This window comes from Pezoporus wallicus, unplaced genomic scaffold (genome assembly GCF_028554395.1).
Source record: "Pezoporus wallicus isolate ANWC-B61680 ecotype Strahan unplaced genomic scaffold, APGP_CSIRO_Pwel_v1 contig_747, whole genome shotgun sequence".
NCBI classification, from domain to species: Eukaryota; Metazoa; Chordata; class Aves; order Psittaciformes; family Psittacidae; genus Pezoporus; species Pezoporus wallicus.
In genome coordinates this window covers 1,403,591-1,423,594 of record NW_026638457.1, presented here as the reverse complement: position 1 = coordinate 1,423,594, position 20,004 = coordinate 1,403,591, and the positions used below count along the sequence as shown (strand labels likewise).

Below are 20,004 nucleotides of genomic sequence, written 5' to 3'. Positions count from 1 at the left end.
TCATTAGAATGGACTGCTCTTAAGCTTGGAGGATGTATTCTTTCAACATCAACCAGTTTCTTCTGGCCCCTCTTTCCTCCAGTCTTATTCCATAGGTCTCTTCCAAACAAATCCTTGAAGAGATTAAAGTCAAGTCTCCTGAAATCCAAGATTATGACCTTGTCTTTTACTCCACTCCCTCCTCTCAGGATCCTGAACTCCACCATCTCATGGTCACTGCAGCCAAGGCTGCCCTCAGCCTTCACGTCCCTAGCAGAGCATCTCTCCTTACTGGCTCCTCTATCATTTGGGTGAGGAAGGTGTCACTGATGCTATTCAGGAACCTCCTGGATTGGCTTATGTCCCACTGTGTTGCTCTTCCTGTAGATACCAGGGTAGTTGAAGTCCCCAGTTAGGACCAGGGCCTGCAAATGTGAGGCTGTTTCTAGCTTTTTGCAGAAGGCCTCATCCATTTGTCCTTTCTGTAATCCTTACTGAACTGATAAACTCTCAGTCGGCTCATCAGCCATGCCTAAAAGAGCATGCATCCCAGCTGTTCTCTCACATAAAGTTCAATTCCACCTCCTTATCTTCCCTGTCTTTCCAGAAGAGCTTGTATTCTTCCACTGCAGTCACGAAAGCCACGCCATCACATCTCAATGATTCCAACAAGATCACAGCCCTGCAGCTGCACAGACATCTCTTAATTCCTCATGTTTATTCTCCACATTAGTGTACAGTCACATCAGAAAGGCACCTAAGTCTTTCTCAGCCTTTCTCAGAAAGGGTCTGGGATTTTTTTGTCATAATGGTGCCTTGTAGGCATTTCCTTGTTTACACACAAATGCTTGAGATAACCCCACTTAAGCCTTGTTTTGCAGAATTTGTGCTCACTTTCATTCACATCGCCCCAGGCATTTTGCTATCAATCCTGACCATCACTCTTACAAGGCTGGCAGTAACTCTCACCCTCCCTGGCATGGATAGTTGAAAACCCTCCTTACCAGGTCAGGCATTCTGCTGGCAAAGATATTATTGCCCTTCTTACAGGGGTAGGCTCCCATCTCTCCTAAACAGGAGGTGCCATTATCATAGAAACCAAAACCTTGTTACCACCAACAGCTCTGCAATCAAGCATTGATATGCTGTATGCTCACACCCCTTCCCCACAAGATTAAGAACATCAGGGCCCCCATACCCCTAGCTATTGCCTCCAGAGCTCTGCAGACAGTTTGGTACTGTCCAGGTTACCCGTGGCAGTATCACTGATGCCTACACAGAAAAACAGTAGGAGGTAACAGCCACAGATCTGGACAAGCTTTGGCAATCTCTCCACAGTTTCCCAGATCCCAGGCAAGCAGAAAACTATACAACAGGTCAGGCTGGCAGATGGTTGTTGCCTCCAACCCCCACTGCATGGAGTCACCAAATACTATCACTCACCATTTCCTCTTGGTGGTCTTGCATAGCTTGGGGTCAACTGGCCCAGATGCTTTGCTTGAAAGCACATCTGGCTCCTCCTCAGCTTTGAGGAATATATTTTTCTCTCCTGCCAACATCAGTGTTTTCTGTAGCTGGGTATTCATTGTGCAACCACATTCTTAACTCCAGAATTAATATACCTAACTTTCCAGATGACAATTAGTTAATCTCCTATACAAAATCTGCATTTTTCTTCTAAAGAAATTACATCATAGATTATGCACATGGAATATACTTAATTTTTGAACTTTATTGATTAACAAGGAGTTATTAGGACACTTCCTGTATTATACTGACACTTTGAGTTACATTTATTATGATTTATGATTTTTATAAAAGAGCTCACATTACCAGACATGCATTCATTATGAAGGTGTGAAAGTAACTCAAATAAACAAAATATTTTCTTTATGTCCAATATCACAAACTTTGTTTTGTATATTGAGTATTCTAAAGAACTAATGCTTGATATATGAGTCAATTAGACAGAAAGAACCATTCAAATTACTTTGTTATAAATATGTTTTACGCAAAGTGCCCTTGAGAGCAACTATAGACTTCTTGAGTGTTCCTTCCTGTGTACTTTCTAATCCTTGCCAATGAAATTAGTCTTTATTGATTTCCTAGTTCACTAACAAAAATGTCAAAATAGAAGAGATAAATGAAAGTAGAACTGACCTCAGTTTTGTACATTCTGTTCCTCTTTACATATATGACAATTTTATTCACAAGGTAAGTTTTATGCCTTGTCTTTATTTTTAGATGTCTGATTGTCCTGGGTTCAGCAGCAGCAGTCATTTTTCTCCTTAGCAGCCGGTACAGTGCTGTGTTTGACTTTCAGCCTGGGAACACTGCTGATAACACCAGTGTTTTTAGTTGCTGATTAGAAATGTTTAGTCTGCCCAAGGACTTTCTGAGTCTCATGCTCTGCCAGGGAGGAGGGGAAGCCAGAAGGAAACAGAGACAGGACACCTGACCCAAACTAGCCAAAGGGGTATTCCATACCACAGCACGTCATGCCCAGGCAGTTACTTGGAAGGGTGAGATCACTGCTCGGTCAGGCTGGGTATCAGTCAGCAGGTGGTGAGTGGCTGTATTCTCTCCCCTTGTTATTTCCCTTATCATTATTATTATCGGTGGTAGCAGCAGTGTGATTTGTGTTATACCTTAGTTACTGGGCTGTTCTTATCTCGACCCTCAGGAGTTACATTCTTTCGATTCTCCTCCCCATCCCTCCAGGAGTGGGGCGGGGCGGGAGGAGGGGGGGGGAGCGACAGAGCGAGCTGCATGGCTGGGCTTAAACCACGACACTGATTCAGTATTTAAAGCACACTGGGATCTCACTAGAGTTTAAAGTATTATCTGCTGATGTTTGTCTTTTGTTAGTTTAATACAAGGGCTGTGCACATGAAACTTTATCATACCTCACAGACCAGTGTGGAACAATCCTCCAAATTTTAGCTTTCATTATCACATGTACATTCCACATCTCAGCAGGCAATAGGAAGTGTAAATATATATATCAGCCACCTCCCCCAAAGCCAGACAAAAAAATGAATAATGATTTCTGCAGTAGAATGGCTACAGGAATACTGAACTTTGGTGGCTTCTCTTGATGTGGAATGTCAAATAAAACTTTAAATGTAATAATTCCTGGTGTTGATTAAATAATAAAGCTATAAGCAATAGAATAATGCTGGATTCATTTGGATTCATTGCCCTTGTGTGCAAAGAGCTCTAAATTTTGTGATCTCACAAATTTGGAACTCAAATTCTTTCACTTGGTGCCACCTCCATTTTTTGGAATTCGTACAGCAGAAGGAAAAAACAAACAAACAAACAAACAAACAATCCAAACCCAATAAGAACAACAAAAAATACTTTCAGTCTGAATTTAAAATTAAACATTTTGCCAAAGAAAGGTGTAAGTTTTCACCTTTCAATTCCTGAACATGTATGGCATGGAATGCTCTTAGGAAAGAGGAAAGACGATGCAGTTTCACTGGTATCAAACCTGAAACTCAGACACTGTTTTAACACATCTGAAGAAATGTACAAAGAGACAGTGTATGGACATCCACAAAACAGCTTCCAGGGGGAGCAAAACCCTGTTGTATTTGTAAAGCCAGTGTGTTTAAAATGGAAAAACAAAAAAAAAAAAAAACAAACCATCTTGCAAATACTAAAACAAATGACAGCACCAAAACCTCCTTATGATACGCTAAAGAGAGACACCTAACGGATAAGGAAAAAATAGCCAAACTCTTAAGCTTGCTTGGAATTTTGACAAACTATTTCCTATCAGAAAATGACATATTAGACATGACAGATTTCTCATCCTCTTAGAACTTCTGATCTAAAAAAGGAAAGCCTCAAAACAGCCAACAATGCAATTAATAAAAAATGCACAATACTCAGATTTCATGTGGTAATTGTCTTGGCCACCACCCATCCTCCCCCTCATGCATATGCATACCATTTTTACTTTGCACAGAATACTGCAATTCTCATTCATGATCAGATAACAGACTGCTACATCTACTAGATACACAGCAAGCAATATACCAAAGAAGTACTTAGTATGTAACCCAGTTCTCCTAAAAGCTGAGAGCTTGAGAATGAACAGCAACATGTGATCATAAAGTTCTTCCTGGTTCACATGATCATATCCTGAGAATTTTGTAAAACATTGAAAATTATATAATCAGAAGGAAAAAAAAATAAACTTATTACAGCAGAACTGTTCTTATGACAGGAACGGGAATAAATACACAAGCACATACGCGAAAAATTTGACGTTAAATGATACAAAAAATATAGAACACACAAAAAGCTTCTGCCTTTCCCTTTTGAAATAAAGGACTGACGACAGTCTTATTTATGGAATAACATTATCATTCAGCCAAATGAATCAAGCAGAGGATGACACTGAAAGGACTAGTTCTCTAGAAAACAACCATGTAACCAACTATACACAAACACAGACACTCACCTACAAATATGCATACTCATATTCCTGCATATTCATACACTTGGAAAAATGAGGCGTTGCTACATTTTTTTCCAAGAAAACAGCAGTAAGTCTGGGTCAGTTCCCAGAACTGCTACAACAACAACTTGCAAGTCGCTCTTTCAACAGTTTCTCCTTCCTGCTCCAGTACTGACTTTCTACCAACACTGTATCAAATACAGAACAAACTTTGCAAAATGTTGGGTTTTTTCCCTCCCACTGTTCCTTTTGATTCAAAAATACAGACTTCCACAGACTAAAGTGGTTATTTGTTTCTAAGCATGGAAACATCTGAAACAGATAAAATCCCAACACAGATTAAAAGATTTACAGTTATCACCTTCCAATATTCTTCTTCAGGCTCACAGCAAGGCATCAGGCTTGAAGAGCTAGGGAAAAACCCAAACAAAATCACACTCAGCACGAAGAGTAACTGTAGCAAATACACAACCTTAGGATTTCCTAAGTCATAACGTCAAATTTATTTCTAGTAAATCCTTGGAAAAGTTAAAATGTGTAAGATGGAAAATAACAGAAAGCTCAGAGTAAGTAAAACAGACTCTCCGTTAGAGTCTAAATTACATTTTTGAAAAAGCGGAGAAGAACTGGAAGTCCACTCAATGATTTCTAGAGAAGAAAACATTAATTAGTCAATCACTTTCACCAGTAGGAGAGATAAGAAAAGTATCATTTTTCAAATGCACATTGCCCAAGAGATTTAACTTAAATTATTTTTCTTTCTAACTAGAAATATTAGTCTTTCCTTAGTAGAATAAACATAATTGGAGTAAAAGTTTCAGCCAAACACAACTGACAACAAACAGAAGAAAAGATATTGCAAGAATAATCACAGAAAAATGCACAAGTATATAAGAGTGCTATTCTTTTTTTCTCAGAAAATTAATTTCAACATATAGCACATAAAATGCTTCCCCAAAACAACTTGTGACTGCCTGTTCTACTGTAAAAGGAACATTTGTTTAACTGTTGCTTAGATGAAGAATTCTATAAAATAAATAAATAATAAAAAAAGAGCAGATCTTTCATGTAAAGTTGTATTACATATTATAAAATCTACACGTGCATGTATCAGTAAATCAAATTTTAAATAAACAATTTCTTGTAATTGCGTTTTTTTTTTCCTAGGGCTACACTGTAGGCAGGGCCTGCATATTTACCTGTGCCAATTACAGTACTCTTTGCCTCTGAAACAGGAACTTCTATGCAAAACATAACAATAAAACAATCCTCAACACTTAAAATCTGGCTCTGCATTTGGATCTACTGGCTTCTATTTGAGGATGTCTGGAGTCTCATTCTCCTTGATGGATCAGGACTGGTACGTGCATTTCAATTCTAAGCAAATAGTAAGTTTCTCTACAAGGTTATCAGATTGGGGTATTTAAATTCAGCCAAAACAGCAGATGTTTTGTGTTAGTTCAGTGGCTATTCATGAGCACACATAACAGGTACCAGAGGAGCTGTTATCAAAGATGATTCTAATAAAATGCTACTACCAACTGTCAACTTATTATTTATCACTTAATGTTTCTAGACATATTCCAATTTGTTTTCTTTTCCTAGATTAAGACAATTGATGACACAGCAATAACGTGAAATGACATAATTTTAACTGAAAATTTTAAAGATTTCTAAAGCAATAAAAAAGGAATCTAATGCTTTTAAAAAGCACACAAGATGTCTACTTGAGAGTGACTTCAGGCTTTGGGGGGAGGGGGAAGGTGTGGTGTTTTTGTTTGGGTTTGGTTAGGTTTGGGGTTTTTTGCCATTGATTACGAAGTACTGAAGGAAAGGAATGGATTATTTTGACCTACAAAAGTGAATAATCCATTGTAAAACAATCATTTCAGAGAAGGGTAAAACAGTGAAGACTATAAACCGTAAAATAATAGAGATATAAAGAACAGAGGAGAGTAAGAAAATAGGAATGCAGGTTGTGCGGTGCAGTTTTCTAGGGTAAGAACAGAGAGAAGCAGCAGTAATAGCTTTCCATCAGAAGCTGTTACCCCTAGAAGCCTGGCTCCTGACCTGATTCTTCAGGATACGGATCATATTTCTACAACTAAGAAATAATGGCTATATTTAAATAAGCATAAATGAAAGAAACATCATGTCTTTACTTAGACACCAAACTTAGCAGCATTTTTGTAGGCTTCAAGAGAACAGAAAGATCCTTGGATCAAAGAATATTGTTCTTTTTTACATGGTTTCCTGAAAAATGAATACTGTTGCCTTGCTCAGGTCCTCTTGATCACTCCAGTAACCAATTCCATCTAAGTCCAGTACATGGGAAAAGTTCTCAAAGCATTAACATTCCTATAAACTTTGTGAAAGCAGGCAGCTGGACAGAATGTCTACTACCTAAAAGGAATGCAACTTAGCAGTGCAGAATCTACTTTTCAGTCAAGCCCTCTCTTTCAAATTGATTCTCTCTTGTCTAATAAAGGGTGCGTTTGAACTGCAGCCTAAGTATTAGTCAAAATATCAATTCACAAATACAAACCCAGAAGAAATAAGGATGTATTTAATCTTACAGAACTATTTCTTAAACCAAAATCCTTTAATTCAAAGTACACAGACCAGTATGCTTCTCCTTCTCCTCCCTCTGTCTCTCCAGCAGGTAGACAGCCACTCTCTCTTTTTCTCCCTTGCTCTATGAATCTGCCACTCCTGTCTGCACAGTGGGTCAGTGCCAAAGAGCCCCAATACCTAACAGCTCCCATTCTGCAGTCATCCTCATCAGACTATTGAACAACCTCATAGTTAAAAGTGGCTACAGGAAAACAGATACGTGATCATGCTTCAGAATTCATGAAAAACGTAATCCTGCCCATCTGCACAGGAAATACCTCTCCCAAAACGTATCAGGCACTTCCAAAGACGATGGCAGTACTGCAGTGCCACACTTTTTTTATCTCTAGATTTTAACATATATTAAGCAGAAACAATGATGCAGTAGTCACACTGGGTGACTACATGCAGAAATCTAAATTTAAGTGTCCATGGAAGTTAAGATCATAGTAACATATATATGCTGAGTTTTAGGCACCCACAGATTTTCGCAGGTGTGAGAGCATTGGGTTATTTCCTAGGATTTAGACACTACACTTCCACAAGTCTAGTTTTTATCATCAAGACAGGCAATCTAGTTCTCACTGCTCTTGATCATCAGGAATCATGCACATAAAAAATGTCCCAAAGATGGTATGAAGTATTTTGTGTCTCTTCTACCCTTACTAGCATTCTATCAAGAAGAGAGAAATGTACAGTGTGAAAGGAAATGTGCATTTTACTATTATGTTATTACTGTTTTATTTGTATCAGTAAGTCAATCATCTATCCTTTGAATCAGATTATAGGTAAAATTTTTTAGTTGCTTTAGGAACGTTTGAATGGGATCAGATCTGAATTCCACCTGGTTCAATATCCTGCCTGTAAAAGCATTTCTGACAGCAGCCTAAGGGAAAGAAGAACATAACAAACACACAAGAATTCTTTCCCTGGAATATTTTCCCAGCAATCAGTATTTGTGTTTGTGCAAGACTGAAATTTTGTTCATCTTCTGAACTTGAAGTTGTAGTCATTTTTCCTATGAGCCTTACGCTACTGATGACTCACAGGGTACAGAAATGTAGCAGTTCTACACTTCTGCTTAAATAAGTGACCCCTCTGTTCTATCTAAAGGAAAGAACAGATGAGCAGGTGCACCAAAAACATGTTCATGAATAAAGCTAAGATGTTAACCACCACAGCCCTGAAAGATGACACAGAGAAACCCATACTCAGCTACTAGAAAAGGTCAGACATTTTTTAATTTATTTCCCACTAAGTTACTTGGGGGGATGTGATGGACGAAGAGAGAAAATTCCTAAGAATTGGACTTACCACTATCTACATTTTTCTTGATCACTCTGGAAGACATTACACAGTCCTGCATATATGTTGAAAGCAGCAGCTGAAGAATAATTATTAAAAAAATATGGATCATATTTAAATTTGCAAATTTAAATGCAAAAAAAAAATCTATCAGACTGTGGTATAATACGAGACTTGCACAACAATTTACTTAACTGTATTATCAATCCTTACATTTGAACTGGAATAAAAGCAAGCTCATAAGCAGTGCTAACACTAGTGAAATAGAAGACTACTTTGCTTTCCCATAATTGTTTGAGTTTCCAGAATGTGCTATTTTTGAACTTTATCTTTCTATTTCAAAACTAATACAGTGAGATACTCCACATTTGCAGCAGAGTACTGGGAAGATATCTTACAAATTTGGTCAGATCAAGGTAGCTCCTGAAGCAGAAGTAGACAGCAGCACTGTGTCAGCACAAAGTTGTGTCAATTTAACTGGTATGTTAAGAGGTACAATATATCACCTTGGACAAAACAATATGTTAATTTAATGATATTATTTTCTGAGATCCCAGCCAGTGTCTTTGCACTTCAATTAATGACATAATCAGCCTGACTGACCCTCATTTTAGGGTCAAGAAAAATCTTGTGGGTTAATTATCATACTGTTTACTTCTAATGGATAGGTAGCTTTTGTGCAGTTACGATTATCTACTATATCTAGCTGATTTCAGTGTTAATAATAGCTTGCTCTAAGATGTATTAAAATACAGTATTGATTTCAAAAAGACTATTATCACTGTGCTAATACACAACAATTCAATTAGTAAAGATGACTGGCAACTTTTATCTAAAAATGTTCCCTGCTTTCCCGTGAATATCTGAAGTAAAACAGCTAAATAAAAATCAAGATCAAAATATCCACAAGCAATCAGAAACATGAACTGTAAAACTCTAGAAACAAGAAAAAATTTCCAGAGAATAAATGTTCAGAAAGCTTGGTCACTTTAACTATCAGCTGTTATTTTTAAAAACCTCTAAAATAAATCTATTTTAAAATAATTTCTCATATTTTTACTCCAAGTTCTCCTACCCCTTCTGTTCCCCCATCCTGGCAAATTTTTGTAGTCCATCTGCTTTACTGAGCAGTACAGAGGTGTTCCCTATTGGTAAATACCTAGGCAGTTGAATAAATGTTAAGCAGGAACATTTATTATCTTTTCCAAGTCTCTCAGTAAGTTTCTTGCTGGCCTTTTTTTTGTGTGTTTCTTTATGCTCTATGCTTCCATTAAATTAAATTACACATAAATACTTAAATAGCCCAATAACTCCTCCAGCTAAAGTCAAAACCATTTCTATCATTTCAAACAACAATATTGTGTCTGGTGTTCATTATGCTCAAGCCAAAACAAGATCTCTTCCTTCTCTTAGTGTACGAAGAATTTACCCTCAAATACCTGATTATTCAAACCTCTGCTCCAGTGAGTATCCATTCAGCACACTAAGGTAATACCATACATTTTGTCACAAATTTAAAAGATTAGATCTTTGGGTTTGTTTGTTTTTTTTTCTGAGAAGCATATTTTTCACACATCAAAACAAGGGACAATGCAAGAGCTTTTCCTGTCAAAGTGCAAGGGTGAGCCCAATACACTCAAGAGTTGCAAGGGCGACCTACAGTTCATCCCTTGGTGAAACACATACAATTAATTCAGAACATCTTTGAAAATGCATTTTTTCCACAAGAAATAATGATGAGAGAGGACCATTGTATCAGTCCTTTCTCTAACATGGGCTGCCGCAGTCTCCTGGAACATTCAGCTTGTATTTTCACTCAGTGTTGAACTGGGAGAGGTTATTTTGCTAATTTAGTCAACAAAGGATAGCCATATGCTAAAAAACACATCAATCTGAGCAGGGGATAAATTAGAATATTGTTGCAGTGTTGTTTTACTAAATAAGGTTGACTAAAAGTGGTTACCTCTAAGCATAATTATGGAACAATTTTACAGCTTTTATCAACCTACTTGAAATTGTTAGATCTAATCTGCTGTATGTTACCATTTCACAGTTTTAATTTTTCAAAAATAGCAGTTTCCACATTTTAGTGAGTACTGTTAATGTTATTAGAATAAACAAAATGCAATTAGACATGATTCATTACTTATACCCACTAATTTGATTTGATACACATGTTCCAATACAGTTTTCATAATAATCTATTTTCATTTCTGTAGTTTAAGCTTTATGTGAGACAGCTGTCAATTTATTTTTATTATTCTCTGCTTCCATTGTTCCAAGTTTAAACTTCACATGTCAAACGGACAACAAGGAAAGTTTAATGTACTTTTAAGTCATAGAAACACACCTGTCAAATTACAGTACAAAACTCTCATCAGGAAACTTAAGAAATCTCTAAAAATATTACAATTCCTTGAAGCGTGTGTGTGTTTACTAAAAATAACAGACACTATGAAAAATTACTTCAGTGGCAGACAGATAAACTTCCTTTCTTTTCTTGCCAGGAAGAAATTTGCCACTGGAGATTTCAGACCTAGTCACCAGACACCATCATCACTGTTCTATCTCATTAGACCTTTCTCTGCAGAAAGGACAACTCCTTTTCAGATCATAGTATGGACATCTAAAGATAGGATCATCACAGCACCATTATTTTCAATTATCATGCAGACCTACTGCTTTGAAAGCTAGATAAAGATACTGGGAAAAAAAAAATCCTTTTTTTCTTCCAAGATGGACCCTTCAGGGTAGTTCCTTTGTACAGCCATGTTAAAGTTTGCCATTATGAACTCTTCAGCCAGAATGTCTGTTTCAGTGATATTTATTTAAGTGGTTGCAGTCAAAACAAATATTACATCATTTCACACCCAAATCTTACAGATTAGGCCAGGGCATCTGCAAAATGAAGGTTAAGCTCATTTACTTCAGGAAAAGGCTTTGAGATCAACTGATGAAAAGTGGTATCTGTAGCCAGTACATTAACACAACCGTGCAATAGCCCGGGCTGATTTCCATATACATTTTTAAAAGCATTGGTTTTACTGGTTCAGACTAGATTTTGGAATGCCTTTAAAGAGAAAGGTCTTCCTTTCTTCACTATTCACTTTTTTCTTAAGGGGATGAGGGGGGAACAACAATAACAAGAAAAAAGAAACAAAAAAAAACACCAACCCCAAACCAACAAAACTAATAGGAAATAGTTTTATGTTTATATTTTTAATATGGTTAACTAAAAAGTAGCTCTATGAAACACAGTCATCTCACTGAAGTAAGTATCATGGATGAAGAAAAGCTTCAGGACCATATGATTGTGCTGTTGCCAACTTCTAAGAAACAGAGCACTGGGAAGTCATAATACAGGTGTGCAAGATAAACATGGTAGTGATAACATAAAATAAACAATAAATTAAAAGAAACCATAGAACTCAATCCAAAGACCCCAGTGCAGAGCACCTTTCAAGAATGAGTATTTTGACATATTTCTCTTGCAAATCTAGAAGTACATTACAGCTACAAAAAGATTTTTCTTGGAAAGCATACTAAATGATCACTTTCACAGACTGTCCCTGTTTCCTTTTAAAAATCAGCTCTTTCCCCATTGCTTTTCAGCAATCTCATTAGACAGATGCTCAACACAGCTTCTTTACAATGACCATTGGAAACACTTGTTAATCTCCACATTTGTTCATACCAACTTTTTTTTATACATTTGCTCAAGTCCCAAGCATCTGGGAGCTTCCTGGAGACTTTAAATAACATGTCACTGGTGTGCTTTAATGACATTCTAAAAGAGAAAACCTGCATTAAAATTCAAGAGATTTGAACTTTAGATTCTAAAAAGAAAGTAGGAAGATTTCCTTTTCTATTATGCAGTTGAGAAACAAGATACAAGGATGAACCGAGTTCCTGAGATCATACAGATAAGCTGCGTAGAATGAGAAACCAAATTTGAGCCATTGCCTTTGTATCTTTTTGGAAATGACATTTCTTCTTTTGAAGTTGCTAAATGAGGTTCTGATACATGCAGGACACTTTTTCCTTCTATTATATAAATACTACTACAAATACAGAAAAAAAAGAAAACAAAATCTGACAGATTTTTTAATTTAAAATACTTGAAGTCATGCTAAGTATCCAACAGTCATCCAAATTTTCTTCTTGGTGGTTACATTGAGGCAAAGAGCACAAAGCACTGAGAAAATTAAAAAGGAATAATAACGAGATGACACAAGAAGGGACAAAACAGTATACTTTTGGAAAACACAGATGAAGTTTATTAGAAATCCACTTTCCTGAATGATTATTGTAGTTCTCAAGTCACACTGGTTAAAGCTAGCTATTTTGCTTTTTAGACACCTGCTTGAAAATGCAGTTTTCACTCAGAGTGCCTTTGCGTGATGCCCATATTCATATCCACAATATCACTGATATGCTTTCTAAATTTACAGCCTCTGGACAAGCCAGGAGAAAAAGAGCATTCCTGACTAGCAAGGCAAGAGCCCGGCCTTGCTTCCCAACATTAAACAGTGTGAGTTGGAGAGCGATAGCTGACCTCACAGAATTATACCCTAATTAATCACCTTCATTCAAATACTGTCAGCTACAAATCCATGCAGTGGTGGTAAAGCAGATACTCTGTTTTTTAAATTTCTGCACCAAAATGTTTGTGATATGGTTTAGCCAGAGTTTCCTGCTACACTTCATATTGGATAGTGGAGCTGTGCCTTCCACTTCCCCAAGCATCCCTTCCTATTTGTTACTACCAAAACACAGTACACCAAAACACTGATAGCCAGACAACCAGCCTCCAACATGTAGAATACGTATGTACCACAACATTTTAAAAGCATTGGTTCTTTCTACGACTATGCAATAGCTTTCTCCTGTCACCCTATGAACAAACTCCTCCTTCATGTTTCCTAGTCTTTATAGTCTTCCCCCAGCCTGACCTTGATTCTAAAGGCTGTACACATCTGTGTTCAAGAGCTCAGAGTTCTTAAGAGTCCTATTTATTTCAGTCCCATTTCTATGTCTCCCCTTGTCCAGCAAATCTTCACGGATCTCCTTACCAGTCCCTTTGCCAGCAAGTTGCATTGACTTTCAACATTCTGAGCCCTGTTTGCAGTGTGCTGCTCCACACAACTTCATGTCTCTTTCTTACAGAAATTTTTTGATCCACCACCACCACTCTCAGCTAAAGCTATTCCTTCTGGCAAAGAAACCCTCAAGTCTATAGTTCTATTCATACAATCCTTCAGCCACATCTACAGAGTCTGTATGACCACTGTGTACCATGTACCAGAAAAAAATTTATGTACCCAAGATCCAAAAAGCTTTCAGAACAACTGTTATTGGACCTAAGGTGTTTCTGATTAAGTATTCCACAAGAGAAGCAAAGATAATAAATAGAAAACACTGAACAGAAATATTCTGAGGTTAAGTTCTGCTTTGCTTGTATTTGGCCTCCTTCTTCATCCATTTCCTACTGCCCTAACCTGTCAACTTTCCGAGAACCCAATAGAATTCTATTGCAAAGAAGTTGTTAGGAGTTGAAAAGTCCATCTGTAATACTAGGAATTAAAAGGGTAGCAGTTAAAATTATTAACTGCACTTTTTATTTGTATTACTACTGTTATGATTATTCATTGTATTAAGACAGAACCTAAAAAGGCCTTTATTTTACCCTCTTGACAAGTACAGAAAAAAACCACACACAGCGATTTCACCAGACGTTGCAATCTAAACACTGCAAAAGACAAGAAATGAGATACTACAAGAAAATTATGAAAAATGATAGCATGACAGGAAGAGATTTCAAGAACATCAGCAGTCCAACTGTTGGCAACTCATGCAGCAACATAACAAAAGAGTTGTACACAGTGATCTTTGGGAACAGTAAATGCTTTTGGTATAGTAAAAGTCTTCTGAGCTTCAAACAAAGCATGGGGAAATGTTTAAAAAGAATGTCTGAAAAATCAGCAATTGAGCAATGAAAGCTGGAGTTTAATGACAATAGAAAGTAGCCCTCAGGATGAGAGTCATACAGAAAGGATGTACAGATATGAGGCAGAAGAAAGGGCAGTTGGAAGCCCCAAGATGCTTTTGTGTGGCATTAAGTATTCTTACTATTTTGGTTGTTTTCATGGCCTACTATGGACGCAAATAAGAACTGCAAAGTTTTATGAATTTTTGTTTTATAGAAGATTGAGTATGTGAAGTTATACAGTACATTATCCAATTTCTAGTCTGACTTTGCCAAAAAAGCCTAAGCTGAGCTTACAGTATGAATATTTATCATTATTTTCTGTAATATATGCATAGGCTTATATACAGTTCGGAATTCTTAATATTGAGTCAGTTGTATGGAATTCTTCTGGCTAGAATGTACATGATCTACTTTTAAAATATTTCCTGGAAAGCATTAGTGAATGGAAATTCATTTGAGATTTCTATCAGATATTCTGATTACTGTCATTTCACTGAGATACATCTTTCAGTGGAGAAACAGGTAAATCTGGAATTCAAAGTATTATCAATAACTGTCTTTGCACTCACAATACTTGTTACTTTTGGCTAACACTATCCTTTGTCAATCAAGTTAAAACAAGGACTCAAAAGGGAGATACCTTGGCATATGTATCCATTACCCCTTCTACAGTGTAGTACTCCCACTGGTTTCCATGGGAATTGTACTTATAAAAGGACTGTATTATTAGGTTAGATTAAAAGAAGCCATTTGGAAATACTTAAGTCATCATGCTACTTCAGAACCTAATATTTACAACAGTACTTCAACCTGGAACAATATAAATACAAGCACAAAATGCAGCTCCTGAAAATACATTATGGATTTTTCTTAACTTTTTCTTAGAGATATCACTAAAAATCACACCAAGTTATAACTACTTTTTTGCTTTTTGATAGAAGAACAAATACAGAAATATGAATAAGCTCACTCAAAAAAACTTGGTGCGATTTCCTAAACATGGGAAGTTACAAGCCAGTAAGAGGACAATAAAACAGTTAAGAAACAAATACATACCTGCGTAATCACATAAAGATCCTTAAAGTTTTCTTTGGTAACCACTACCAAAATGACCACTGACCAGATTATATTACCTCAGACCCCCTAGAAACATCAGAAGTCATTTTTAATTCTTCAGAAACATGACTTCGATTTTGGCTTCAGAATTGTCATTCTCTTCCCATGCTATGACAACTCAAGATTAGTATGAACTGTCTGTTTTCCTCTGCCTTAGGAATGATATTGGGCCCTTCCCTCCTTAGGACTGAAAATGAACCGGCCTCCACTTTAACAGATTATGTAGACAGCTTGCTCTTTCCCAGATACATGATTCAGATGTAGAATCAGTCTGCTAGGCTAGCTAGAATGGGCTAACTTTCTAATGTTTGGGCTTGCTTTTTTTAATCTAAAACATACTGTTCACCTTTGCTGCACAGTTAACCCTGGACTTTAATTTCTGGTTGCCACTAATACTGCTGCCACTTTCATTAAAAAGTTTTCTCACCCGACTGATGTAGTGCCTCAAACTCAGATTGTACAATCTGGCGGGGGTTATGTGGAAAAGTTCAGATTTTAACTTCTTCTGGCCACCCAACCTGCTTTACAACAGGGGCACAACCTAAAATTCTGACTCCCCAGTAGCGCTTCTACACCTTGAAACAGCCCTCTGAGGGCTGAACACTTCACATACTCTTTCCAGGGTGATGACCTCGTACCCAGCCATCAGGTCAATCGCTTACTAGGTCAGTCAAGGCACTTACCATGACAGTTAAGTCTATTGAATACTATATTCAAAGAATAATCTTACTAGAAGCATTATTCTTTGAATTAAAAACCTAATCAAACACATGTTCTGTCTTTTCATATTACACTACACTGTAACCTGGACATTTTACCCACAGAAAAGTTTGGAGCAGTGAATTCTAAGAAAGAAGAAATAATAAAAGGCCAGCCAGCCTTTTTTTTTTCTTTTTTCCCCTCTAAAGAGGAAAGAAACAAATGGGGATTAAGAGAAGAACACAGTGAAAACATGACTAAAAATCTCAAATGTGAAAAGTCTGCTGCAAAGAGGAAAATTAATTGACTGTAAGCACTGTGCAAGAAGTAATAGGTTCAAGAAATTTACTTTGAAAAAGTTAAGATCAGAAAGCAGAAAAAACTTCCTAAAGGGAAGACCAGTGAAATACTGGAATAACTAACTTGGGTAACTTTTAAATCTTTACAAGGACAGGCAACTGTTCATTAAAAAGTACAGATTTTATTAACCCTGGCTTTGAAGGGAGAGCAAGAGAGTGGGCATGATGCCTTCTTGGGAGTCCTTTTCACCTGCTTGATTCTATATACTGAAGTGACCTAAGAAATGTAGCTATGTAGTGACAGTGATACCATATTACAGTATCACTTGCTGTGGGATCTTGACTTGGAGTAAAAGTCATACTCTGCAAAAGACTCAAAAGTTTCATCATGTAGACAATCACCCAGATTCTGGATATAGCTATGGATTGTCTAGCCACATTGATCTAATCTGCAGCTTTTTTATTCAACAGTTTCATGATAATTACTTTCAGGACTGGACTATACATAAACATAATGTGTAATCTGGTCACAATAAATAGCATTCTGTTTACTAAGAGGAATTACATAGTAACTTGTCACATGGCCTTAAGGTGAGACAACACTAGCAAAAGCTGCTAGTAACACCATAATTCCAGATGTAGTCTTTGGTGGTGCTTTTTTAAAGGAAATAGTTTTAAAATATTTTGCTTCAGAAGTCCAATGTACTAAAAATTCTTAATCCGGTATCTGTATTTGACTATTAAATTCGAATCTTTAGGGTTTTTTTAACCTTAATCCTAAAACTTACATTGGTAGATCATTAATCCTGTAAACATGCTTATTTCAGTCTAGTCTTCGGAGAGTTAACACAAAACAAGTATACAACTTTCTCTGGTCAAGACATTTTTTTTCCAGTAAGCATTTATTATCGTTCTAATTGTGAGAACACAGGACAAATGTATAGCTGTCAATCTGACTAGTGACTAAGTACGGAAAAAGTACATTTTTCCAACTTCATTTCAATATTCTTGGCCTTTATTCTGTAGCAAGCAGCATACAGAAGAAGAAAAGTTACATAACCATGCATATTCCCTGCATTTAAATCACTTGATGTAACATCAGGTAAACTATCCAAGGAAAAAAGAACAAACCTACGTTATGATTGACCGTTTGGAGGGTGAGAACTAAACCGTTAAAAACCCAGCTTGTTTTCTAAAATGCGTATGTAGTAAAAACCATGGCAGCTGAAATAGGTGTAAGAGCAACACAGCGGTATGAGATGTTCATAAAGTTTCAACGCATAACAAAGTAGCTCCCATTCAAAACATCGTAATTTGACGAAGTTACAAACGCCTGTGCCTCCGGTAAAATCCTTTAAAATACATTTAATCTCTCCTACGGATGATTACTCTCTGATAGTGTGTACATTATTGCCCTTTTCACAACCTCTAAATACAGACACAAAACGCAACTCCACCTCCACCCTCCCAAGCAGTCAAGTTGCCAAAAACACGGTTCTAAAGTGAAAAGAGCCCCCGGGTTGCCCCCTAGGGCTGTTCGCAGTGTACTCACCATGGCGGGCTAGTTTTGAAGACTTCCTTCCCCTCCCCCTGCACCTACGCACAATGAGGGAGAATGGTGAGCAGTTTCAGCATTAAATTTGAACTTCCCTGCTTTTGTTAGCATGAGTCACCACCTTAACATTATCTCTGCTGTAGACTTTTATCTGTGAATATCTAAGCCCTGTCTTGTGGAAAACTAATTACTGAGCCACTGAGAGGCTTCATAATGTCCTGCATTTAAGTCCTGAACATCATACATAATGCATAGGAAGCAGTCTCTGCACTCTGATTACAGAACACTGTCATTAAGAGAGCAAATTAAAGATGTGAATAATTCACTGCCTGAGCTTATTGTCAGTGCTGCATCGTGAAATTAGAATTTCTAATAAGTACTGCAATTTTTTTAACCCAATTAACACAGAGAACATCTTGAGTCTGATTAGTACAATAAAAATTATTACCTTATTCTTTTGCTTCACAACAGCCAAATTAAATACTGTACTTAATTATGCAGCATTCATCGCTTCTGTTCTAGAAATAATAATAATAAAAAAAAAAAAAATCTCACTCTTTAATAAGACTTCCAGTATTTAAAGTGCAACCGAAAATTACAGCATATGATTCTCCAGCACAATTTCTTATGGCAAAGTTACTCGGGTTTTGGTTTTGGGCGCTTTTTTTTTAAAAAAGACTTTGAAAATCGGTTTTAATATCAGCAGCCGACCATGATGTCACTGCTGAAGACTTTTCTGGAAACAAAAACGTATTCGGAAAAATCCCCACAAAACGATCCTTCTGAGCAAGCTCTGCATATATATTGTGAATTAACTTTCTCTGTGTTGATGTGAAGACAGAAAAAAAAACAAACCAGCATTACTGACTTGAAACCGAATGCACAAACATACAAACACAGAAACGTATAAATACATACATATGTATAGGTTGTTTCAGAAAAGATGCTTAGGAAATATACTACGAAAAAGCAGGAGCTATATCAGCTCTCTTACCTCAGCTGCCTCTTGGCACGGGATAGGTAACATCCTCTCATCCCAGAAAGGAGGAAAGTCCAATTCAACATCCAGTGCGTTGTTTTTCCCCCACACGGCTCCTGTTGCCATGTTAAATAAAGAAAATGATCACGGAGGATGCAGCTTTTGTCTCCAAATACTTTAATACTGCCTTTCAGTGTCAAGGACCCCAGGAAGCTTAGCACATCTGGCAGCACACACCACTGGCTGCAGCTGCTGCAATGGGATTCTTCCTCAACCCTATTTCATTTCCAGCTCCTCTTTCTTCCCCATCCTGGGAAAGTTTAATCACCGAGCACGGCTGCGAAAAAAAAAAAAAAAGAAAAAAAAAAGGGAAAGGTGGCATTGCAATCACGAGCTGTCTTGGTTTTGTCCTAGAGACAGTGACTGCAGCAACCACCTTGCATCTTTGTCTACTTGTTTTAGCATGTGCATGCAAGAGGGAAGAAAAAAAAAACCAAGGCTGAAAATTATTCAGGCATAATGCAATAGACATAAAGAGACAAAAAGACAGAGGGGATGAGGAAGAGAAAGAAAAGGGAAGAGAAAGAAGGGAGGGTGAGAGGAAACAGATTAAGAGACGAAGAGGGGGCTGTCAGTGCAGATAAATCTGCATATGGAAATCAGGGTTATCCTGGGTACAGTTTTATTTAACCATGATGTACTGGTTTTTTTAATTAGACTGGAATTTAAAGAAGGAAATGAAGGATTCTTACAGACACAGGAGCAAAGGAAGCATTTTTAATCACAGGAGAGTTTTCACAGGAAGCTGTAGCAGCAACAGCAAAACTTTTCAGAGCAACTTTCTTGCTGGAAACTAGTTCCATGCACTTGCTGCTAATTTACACCCCAAACCCACGCGAAACTGGAAGAGCATTAATTCTGAAATTATATCAAACCAAGGCAATCCAAAATAATGCACCACTTTTTTAAAATATCCACAAAATATCCGCTGTGCTAGGT

The 20,004-nt window shown here is 37.1% G+C and overlaps 1 protein-coding gene across 7 annotated transcripts in view; it reads right to left on the bottom strand.

Moving 5' to 3' along the window:
• LOC130599963 (uncharacterized) overlaps positions 1–20,004 on the bottom strand; it is a 205,551-nt gene that overhangs the window by 185,043 nt on the left and 504 nt on the right. For 4 of the 7 annotated variants that reach the window (XM_057410830.1, XM_057410829.1, XM_057410828.1 and 1 more), the window contains exons 1-2: positions 19,021–19,554; positions 18,024–18,067 (exon numbers count right to left, since the gene is read on the bottom strand). In XM_057410830.1, the coding sequence (XP_057266813.1) occupies positions 18,024–18,067; positions 19,021–19,131 (155 nt within the window). In that variant the 5' untranslated portion in view covers positions 19,132–19,554. Of the gene's footprint in view, positions 1–18,023; positions 18,068–18,474; positions 18,545–19,020; positions 19,555–20,004 lie in introns of those variants that run through there. The other 3 variants (XR_008972338.1, XR_008972339.1, XM_057410832.1) reach the window with 3 other exon arrangements.